Raw genomic sequence first — 9,925 nt, 5'->3', positions numbered from 1 at the left:
AAGCTACTGAATCAAAGGGTGGCAACAGACCTTACCACAAATGCACTTATTAAATGGAACAAAACTCTATGATGCTCCGAAGGTGGGTACAGTTTGTAGCTTATTTCTACTTCAGAATCATCGTTTTTTTAGGGCCACGAGATTTATGATTTAATGTCAAACGGAATGAGGAAAAAAATTAAGTAGTGTGGTTGTCATTTGAGCTATATGAATGTATAAGATAACACTTAGGAAAAACCATCCATATTTTGTAGAAATGCATAAGTATGATAAACAAACTTTTGGATACTGTTTTGGAGCTCAACCAATTCTGGCTATGGAAATATTTACCCATAGAAACTTCATCATCAAATCGTTATAGGATCATCTTGCATGGTTTCAATATTTGAGAATTAGTTAATTTATTTAGATGTAAATCAAAAAACCTTTTGTACCTATTCATATTACTGGGAGCAAATAGGAGGCACGTGTCCCCTTTTCCCGATCTACCTGGTATTACGTTTGACAAGACCGCCCTCATCAATTAGTAGGAGAAAATAACACCCTCAAGTACCTACTTAGTTGGTGAGCTCCAAAAATTTCGTTATTTTTCTTATGTGTAGCCTTACAATAAGTTACGGCAGCAAATGATTGGCACTATATGCCTAACTCAACCACTCACTCACATGTTTGTTGGCACACGACTCTACCGTGCCAAACTTGTTTTTAACGAAAGATTGCCTCCAGACCTGTGCATTTTTTTAATTATTAGGAGACCATGGATCTGATGAGATAGCGGAGTTGGTTTTGTCAATTTACACATAAAACCACAAAATCAACCCAACTCGTACACACCCGCAAATCATGATTTGGTGGGTTGATATGTGAAGTTGAGCGAATTCGTACAAAACGATGCATATGACTATATGTTGCTGAAAAAAACATAGTTCATAAAAGTGAGATGGGGTGATTTATTCAAGATCTGTTATGCTTTGTTCTTATATTCTCTATCACCGTGACCTTGAAATCACTGTGACCTTGAAATGAGCTTAGTTCAACTAGTAAGGTTTTTGTGGTAGACCTTGCCTACCTGGGTTAGAGTCCTTGACTCGGCAATGGTGCTCGTATTTTCTTGGACTTATTCCAGGATTTAACCATCGCTATTCTTTCAGTGGTAGGTGGCGTGCCCATCGATAGCGAGATGCCAGTGGTGACTTCCTTGATCACGAGGATCTGCCGTCTGCCCAACTCAGTCTCTTGGAGGTGATCTCGAGGATCTACCGTCTGCCCAACTCAGTCTCTTGGAGATGCTCATAGGAATATGGTTGCATACGTGTATTCTTATGATTGAGTTTGCGTACGTGCATTCATAAGGTTGAGTGTGCGTATGCAAGCATATGTATCTGTATTGTGTTTCGAAAAAAAATTATCTCAAGCAACAAACTTTTAAGTTTACTACATTTATTGTGTAACAAAACTTTTTTTGTGGGACATGAATTTAATGGAAAATTCTATAGTTACCACAATGTTCCCGTGACATTTCATTCCAAAGACTTTTGAACTTTTATAAAAAGTCCTAACTAAGTTTGTACTTAATAAAGTGTTAAACATAAAATGATATTATGAATGCCAGTACTGGCGACACTTTCATGATCACACTTTGAAAAGAAAACTTTTTTTTTTGCAATCTTACCCTTCAAAATGTTGGATGACACACCCCCTAAAATCCTGCAGGCGACCGGCAGTGGTGCCCGTAGCAATTCCGACCTCTTTTGACAAAAGCAGGCGGGAGCGAGCGCACACCGCACCAACTCGCCGTCCGTCCGCGCTGCCGTTATTCTCCCACGCCTCCCCTCCCTCCTGAGCTGTGCTGTGCCTGTGCTGCCCGGCTCCTTCCATTCCACCTTCGCCAATCATCCACCCCACCACCCGTCGCCGTCGCCTCTTTCCTTTTCCCTCTCCGCCTTCTCCCCTCCCAATCCTTCACCTCTCCATCGTCGAGCAGGACGGAGCAGGAGGGCGGCGACGGCGAGGGGATGTCGGGGGCGTGGGGCGGCACCACGCAGAAGTGCGCGTCGTGCGGCCGGACGGTGTACCCCGTCGAGGAGCTCGCCGCCGACGGGCGCGTCTACCATCGCCCCTGCTTCCGGTGCAACCACTGCAAGAGCACGCTCCAGGTCCCTTCCCCCTCTTCCTCTCCCTTCCTTTTCTTTCTCCCATGCTTGCGTCGTCGATTCTCGGGGACCTTCTTGACCAGAGTCTCGCGAAGCAAAAGTTGAGGTGCAGTATCAGTCACTGTTTACCTTGCCTTTTGCGATTCGGGCTATTATTGCGAGCGTCACTCGGAGTACTGGAGCAGCTGGGCTATCTCGTCCTCGTGATGTTGTCCTTGCTTCGAATTGTTTGGTTGATGCTTCAATTTCTGTACTTCTTGGTTTGGTTTTGTCAACCGGACCAGTCAAGAAGTTTGGTTGCATGATCATGTCGATTGCGATACCGATTTAAGTGTTAAAAAAGGTGTTTAGCTCTATCATGAGCTCTTTGTACTTGCTTCCCCTTGGCACATGGTGTAGCTGTCATAATTCTTGCTGGGTGTTGACATAATCATGTAATAATGCAGTGCAAGACAAATGACTTTCTGATATGGATGCAGTTTCGGTATCCGATTAGACATGTTTGCATTATTTCTTGAGAGCACATTGTTTGGTACAGCATGTAGCCTTTTGCCTTTTTCTTAAAAACTGCTAATTTTTTCAGAGCAATAATGATCATACTGAATCTTTTATGCTACAGCATACTAGTGGGCATTGGTGCTACTGTATCTTTTTTAATCTTTTTTTTTTGCGTCCAAAGCTACACCTGTGAAACCTAGCCAAACTAATATTAGACCATTAGTTCTTGCTTGGTAGTGAATTGTCTACAAATCATGAAACACAAGGCTTAAGACATTGTTGAAACATTTTTCTCTTCTGGAAAAACAGTTTTCATTTCTTGAAGCATTTTTATTCTTCGTAATGCACGGAGTCCATTGTACTGGTTCGGTTCATCCATCATGGAGTGCTCTCAATAATTTTTTCTCCTGCACCTGCATGCATGGGAAAGTGTGAGTGCTAACTGATTAGCTGAATGGACATTTACCTGTCACCTGTTGATGAATGCATTATGACAATTGCTAACTATAACTTTAGAATGAAATGATGTCAAGGCATACGTCTTGCTGTCATTATGAATATAACATCCATTTAACTTTTTGAGGAATCCATTTTCATAGACTGTTGATATGTCTAGTTTAAGTGTGTAACTATACCATGACCTCTTTGTACTTGCTTTCCTAGCACATGGCGTGTGTCCCCCAGAAGGAGAGAGCTAGCTCTTTTTTTGTTGGCAGCAGTTCTTTAGAGATCAGAAAGCATATTCCCTAGCTATCATAATTCTTGTAGGAAGCTGATATGATTAGGCAATAGTACAATGCAAGACAAATGGAATTCTGAAATTTATGCTGCTTTGGTACCCAACTAGGCATGCTAGTGCTATTACTTCAGACCACATTGTTTGGTACTGTCTATAGCTTTATTCAAAAACTTCTATTTTTGTCAAGAGAATAATGAAAGTACTGAATATTTTATGCTACATCAAACTAGTTAGTAAAGTATATCTGTGAAACATAATATAACTAATACTTAAACTAACTTTGTTCTCCTGACTCTTGTTTCTGCAGTTCAGTAATTATTCTTCTGTTGAAGGTGTCTTGTACTGCAAGCCTCACTATGACCAGATATTGAAGTCAACAGGAAGTTTGGACAAAAGTTTTGAAGGTACTGAAGACAATCAATTGGATACACCCCACTAAAATTTAGCACCTGTCACATCAGATGTTTGGATGCTAATTAGGAGTATTAAATATAGGCTAATTACAAAACTAATTGCACGGCGGAGTCTAATTCGCGAGATGAATCTATTAAGAGGGTGTTTTCTTCCATTGTCTTATTTTTAGCACGTGTCACATCGAATGTTTAGATACCAATTAGGAGTATTAAACGTAGACTATTTACAAAACCAATTACATAAGTGGAGGCTAAACGGCGAGACGAATCTATTAAGCCTAATTAAGCCTAATTAATCCATCATTAGCAAATATTTACTGTAGCAACATATTGTCAAATCATGGACTAATTAGGCTTAATAGATTCGTCTCGCCGTTTAGATTCGTCTTATGTAATGGGTTTTATAAATAGTCTACGTTTAATACTCCTAATTAGTATCTAAACATTCGATGTGACGGGTGCTAAAAATAAGTCAGTGGAAGAAAACGGGGCCTAAGCCTAATTAGTCCATGATTTGATAATGTGGTGCTACAGTAACCATTTGCTAATGACGGATTAATTAGGCTTAATAGATTCGTCTCGCAAATTAGCACAGGGTTCTGCAATTAGTTTTATAATTAGCTCATGTTTAGTCCTCCTAATTAGCATCCGAACATCAGATGTGACACTACTAAAGTTTAGCACCTAGTATCCAAACACCCCCTAATATGTCTCAATATTTATTGTTTCTTACCATATTTTCCCCACAGTTTGCATATCTAGATGGTACAATAAATACGTTTCTAGTTGAAATTATACAAATCTTATGCCTATGATTGAAAATGAAATTATACTATATCTGATTAATCCATGTGGTCACAACATTGTATGACAAAATAAGCGGCATAGAGTTTCTATTTCCTCCTATAAACGTGATTATCTTTTTTTGCTCTAATAATAAACATATTCTAGTGCCATTCTCTAAAAAATTATTATATTATGTCAGGTGCGTCCAGATCAGCTAAGCCAGAAAAATCAAATGGACATAAGGTATTCTGAGGGCACCTGGTACCTGAACTATTTGGCTGATGCTGCAGTGCACAGAAGTTTAATGTCCATTCCCTCTCCTCTCTCTCTCTCTCTCTCTCTCTCTCTCTCTCTCTCTCTCTCTCTCTCTCTGTTTTTTCTTTTTAAATGCAGGGCCAGCAAAGAAGTAGATTCTCTAGCATGTTTGTCGGCACACAGGATAAGTGCATAGTCTGTAACAAGACTGTGTACCCTCTTGAAAAGGTCAGTGTCATTTAGTCTTGCTCTGTGACACTTCAATAAAGCAAAAGCCGAAAGATGCCCTGGCAACTAAGCATAATTTGCTCCTATTTATATCGGCCAACAATTATTCATGTCCGTATGTTATGGGGGGCAATCTGGTTAGTACGGTGATCTTGATGAAACTATTGCATTCATCAGAAGCCTAACTTATTATGGCTATGCAACCCCCCCCCCCCCCCCCCCCCCCCCCCCCCCCCCCCCCCCCCCACCCCGCGCAGTTACATGTAGCAAAAAACTTAGAGTATGAAGAATTTGATCCCTTCTCCACAAGAAAAAGAGATGGTGTATTAACCATAAGTATGTGGTTGAGACTTCAGAGACCTCTGTCATAACGCATAGCTATGAAAGTGTCATAAAATAAATTCCATCAGCCTCTTTGGCGGGGCACATTTACAATATGCCATTTTATTTTGCAGGTTGCGCTGGATGGAAGCTCTTATCACAAATCATGCTTCCGTTGCACCCATGGTGGTTGTACGCTCAGCCCGTCCAACCATATCACGCATGAAGGCAAACTTTACTGCAAGACCCACCATTCTCAATTGTTTATGGTTAAGGGAAATTTCAGTCAATTTGAGGACAGCTCTGGGAATGCAAAAGTGGCTACTGAGAAACCACCAGAAACAGAAGAAGCGACCAAGAACCCAGGTCAAAGTGAATTGACAGAGAAGCCATCAGAAGCCGAGCTTACAGCTGAAAAATCGCCAGAAAAAGATGCAAAACAACTGCAAAGTAGCACTGATGCAATAAAACCTTCTGAAACCATCACAACAACGCAGACACCAGCAGGAAGTGAAAGAGCTATTGAGAGTGAGTCAAAGAGTACTATTGTCGACAACAAGCCATCAGAAAATAGCGTAGAAAAGCCACTGCAGAACAGTGTGATTGATGTAAAGCCATCAGGAAGTGGTGCAGCCATAAGAAAGCCATGGCAGCGTAGTCTTCAAACAGATAAACCGTTACCGAGTAGTACAACCACTGAAAAGCGATCACTGAGCGGTGCTGCCATTGAGAAGCCATCACCAAACAACGGGGTTGATGTGAAACAGTCTGAAAACAGCACAGTTGTCAAAAGGTCATGGCAACGAAGTGTGGCTACTGAAAATCCACCAGAGAGCATTTTACCATCGGATCAGCCATCAGTGACCAGTGCAAATGATGCAAAGCCATCAGAAACTAGCAAAGTGGTCAAAAAACCATGGCAACACATTGTGGCTGCTGAGAAGCAGATACAGAACAGTGCACCAACTGAGAAGTCACAGAACAGTGTACCTACTGAGAAGTCATCACCGACGACTGAGATGAAGCCATTAGATAACACCACAGAAGTAAAAAGTCCATGGGGACGTAGGGTATTCAATCATAAGCCGCTGAAGAGCAATATAGATACTGAGAAACCGTCAGCAAACAGTGTGGTTGGTGTGAAGCCAGCGGAAACCAGTACAGTAACCCCTGTGCCACAGCAACACACAGAAAACGTCGAGAAACCTTCAGACACTAGTGCAAATGATGCAAAGAATGGAGATGATACGAAGCGTACAGATGATGTAAAGCCATCAGAGAACACTGCAGCAGTAGTTAGAAAGTCGTGGCAACGCAACATAGGCTCTGAGAAGCAACCCCAGAGCAGTGCAGTTGATGCAAAGAGTACAGAAAGTAGTGGAACAATCAAAAGGCTGTGGCAACGCAATGTGGCAACTGAGAAGCCCTCACAAAGTGGTACGTCAGTTGTGGCACCATCACAGAGCAGTGTAGCTGTCTCCAAGCCTTTCCAAAGTAACACAGCCGCGAAGAGGCCATGGCAAAGAAGCATGGCTCCAGAAAAACAGAAAGAGACTGATTTATCTAGCAATAAGCCACTGCAAAGTAAGCCATTGCAAATCAAGACAGTTGTAGAGAGTCCCCTGGAAAGCACGATAGCTGTCAAGGAAACGTCACAAAGCATTGCACCTGCTGAGGAACCACAGCAAGTCATTTTGGCCACTGAAAACATATTGCAAATCAGCAAAGATACAAAGAACAATGGTGATACTTCCGAGAAGCCACCAACAAGTGAGACAGCTGAAGCGCCATCACTTCCTACGAGTATATTGCAACGTGATGTTTCCTCAGAAAAACCATTGGGAACTGACATACCTACCATGACACCAAGTCAAGTCCCTGAGTTCCCTAAGTCATCAGAAAGTGTTGTTAAAACCGAGAAGTTATCACCGAGTGACACCGCTGCTGAGAAGATACCTCAAAGTATTATCACTGAGAAGGTAGAAAGTGTATTGAAGTCACCTCAAAGTGATACAGCCCATCAGAAGATCTTGGAGAGAGAGTTGGTGACTGAGAACATATTGGAAACTGCCATGGCTGTCAAGAAGCCACATCCAAGCACTTTGATCGCCGATAAGCCATTGATAGAAGATATTGCAGAGGAGCCAGTTCAAACCAGTGAACCGTCTGAGCAGCCACTGCAAAATAAAGAGGCTGTTGAGAAGCCATATCAAAGTGATGATGTTGCTGCAGACATGACAGGGAGTGAAGTAACTCATGAGAAGATGACAGAACCTGAAAGTGATGCCACTCTCAACAAGCCAAACAAGGATCCATCAGAACATGAAGGTCTTTCATCTGGCAAGAGTTCTCTGGACTCCCAAAGCAATTCAAACACTGAGCAGCCATTAGTACCTCAAGTCGTGGCGGAGAAGGCAGCTGCCCAGATTACAGAAGCAGAAAATGATGCAGATGCTGAGAACTCATCAGAATCTCTGAGCATTGCACCTGCTGAGATTCCAAAGGAGCAACCATCAGAACATCAGAAGGATGTGGCTATGGAGCAACCACTGGAACCTCAACATGAAAAAGATTCTGAGAATCCACTAGAGCTTGTTGGTGCTGCAACTGCCAAGGAGTCATCAGAGCCTGAAAGCCACATAACTGCAGAAAAGCCTGCAGAATCACAAAATGATGCAGATCAGTTAGCTGAGCAGTCATCAGAACCACAGAGCAATGAATCAACTGAGAAGCCAGAAGTACATCAAAGTAGTACGTCCAGTGATAAGCCTTCTGGGCTTCAAAGCAATGCAGCCACTGATAAACTATCAGAGCAGCCATCAGAGCCTGAGAGCAATGCATCTTTCAAAAAGCCATCAGAGTTTCAAACTGATGCAGTTGCCATGGCACCACCAGAACCTCAATTTGATGCTGCTCCTGATAAGGTAACTGATCAGCTATTGAAGCCTCATGATGATGCATCTGTTGAGAAGCCACCTGGAACTGAAAGTAATGCTGATTCTGACATACCGTCAGAAAGCAGCTCAGCTACTGACACACTGCCTGTAGACCATCCAAACAACATAACTACTGCTGAACCTCTACCGGGAGGCATTTCTGATCAAACATCACATCAGAGCAATGCACCAATAGAAACACCATCAGGAAGTGAAACAGTTGTTGGGGATTCAACACACAACGAAGAAACCACCAGCAAACCATCAGAGGAAAGCATAGCTATTGAGAAGCCATCCGAGGAAGAAGAGGTGAGTGTCAAGCCACCGGAGGATGGTGTAACTTCCGAGAAGTCATCGGAGGAAGACAAGGCAGATGCAGAGCCATCAGAAGACAATGCTTCTCTTGAGAAACAATTGGAGGCTGATGAGGTGAGTGCCAAGTCTTCAGAGGATATTGTAACTCCTCAGAAGCCACTGGAGGTGGGAGAGACTAGTGTTGAGCCATCAGAAAACAATGCTTCTCCCGGGAAGCCATCGGAGGAAAATGAGGAGAGTGCCAAGCCATCGGAGGATGTTGTAACTCCAGAGAAGCCATTGGAGGAAGGTGGGGCAAGCACAGAGCCATCAGAAGACAATGCTTCTCTTGAGGAACCAAAAGAAGAGGACAAGGTGACTCACAAGCCTTCTGAGGACGACAGTGTAGCCCTTGAGAAGCCACCAGAAGAAGGTGAGGCGAGTTCAGAGCCATCAGAAGACACTGCTGCTCGTGGAGAAACAAAAGAGAAAGATGAGGTGATTGCGAAGTCATCGGAGGCCAGTGTGGCTCTTGAGAAACCATTGGAGGAAAGCGAGGCAATCGCAGAGCCGTCAGAAGACAATGCTGCTATTGGGAAGCCATTGGAGGAAGATAAGGCAAATGATGAGCCATCAGACGACAGTGTAGCTCTTGGGAAGCTACAGGAGGAAGGGGTTGACAGTGTCAAACCATCAGAGGAGGACGTGGCTCCTGAGAAATCAGCTGCTGACAAGCCATCCGAAGAAGTGGTCGACGAGAAGCCGTCCCACGACGATGCTATTGTCGAGCCGTCATCTCAGGACGACACGGCCACTGAGAAGCCATCAGCTACAACTGACACTGCAGAAACTGCATGAGACAGCAGTTAGCCGGTTACAGTTAGTTAGCAACAGCCAACAGTTTTTAACAGTGTGGATCGAATATTATTGTTGTGGGTTTTCGGCGTGCCTTTTGTTTGTTTTTTTCTCTGTACATTGCTTGAGTTGTAAAATTTGAGGGAAAGAAACTACAGGTATTGATTTGATTTGATTTTTTTTTCCGCAAGCAATAATCCCCTCCTCCCCATGTTAGGACTTAGGAGGATACCATTGAGGTTTTACATATAGGATTTGCGTGGGGTTTGATTTCTATTTCTGTACATCAGATGATGTCTTTTGTAAATGATATTGTGCAAACAATTACTGTGTTTGCTTATTATTTGATTTTCTGCAGTCGTCCATGTCAATCAATTCTCAAAGTACCTTGTGATAAAATTTCAGAGATGTTTCTTCTCTCTTTGCGACGCGAAGAGTTGTGTCTTC

At 42.9% G+C, this 9,925-nt stretch overlaps 1 protein-coding gene across 1 annotated transcript; it reads left to right on the top strand.

Moving 5' to 3' along the window:
• Nucleotides 1-1,808: 1,808 nt before the first annotated feature.
• On the top strand, nucleotides 1,809-9,849 carry LOC117851489 (uncharacterized). The gene is made up of 5 exons (XM_034733313.2): nucleotides 1,809-2,156; nucleotides 3,698-3,794; nucleotides 4,789-4,832; nucleotides 4,983-5,072; nucleotides 5,528-9,849. Exons 1-5 carry the CDS (start codon nucleotides 2,016-2,018, stop codon nucleotides 9,479-9,481), a joined length of 4,326 nt encoding a protein of 1,441 aa, XP_034589204.1. The 5' UTR covers nucleotides 1,809-2,015; the 3' UTR covers nucleotides 9,482-9,849.
• The last annotated feature ends 76 nt before the right edge of the window (nucleotides 9,850-9,925 follow it).

The sequence above is a fragment of the Setaria viridis genome, chromosome 4 (assembly GCF_005286985.2).
Source record: "Setaria viridis chromosome 4, Setaria_viridis_v4.0, whole genome shotgun sequence".
Classification (NCBI taxonomy): Eukaryota; Viridiplantae; Streptophyta; class Magnoliopsida; order Poales; family Poaceae; genus Setaria; species Setaria viridis.
The sequence above is the reverse complement of the archived record's forward strand: the minus strand, read 5'-3'. Positions and strand labels throughout refer to the sequence as shown.

What these genes read in the sequence shown, in the direction of transcription:
- LOC117851489 (XM_034733313.2), top strand. Translation starts at nt 2,016, where the DNA reads ATGTCGGGGGCGTGGGGCGGCACCACGCAGAAGTGCGCGTCGTGCGGC. An exon ending in TTTGGACAAAAGTTTTGAAG is followed by an intron (nt 3,795 to 4,788) that starts GTACTGAAGACA and finishes ATATTATGTCAG; the next exon opens with GTGCGTCCAGATCAGCTAAG. An exon ending in AAAAATCAAATGGACATAAG is followed by an intron (nt 4,833 to 4,982) that starts GTATTCTGAGGG and finishes TTTTAAATGCAG; the next exon opens with GGCCAGCAAAGAAGTAGATT.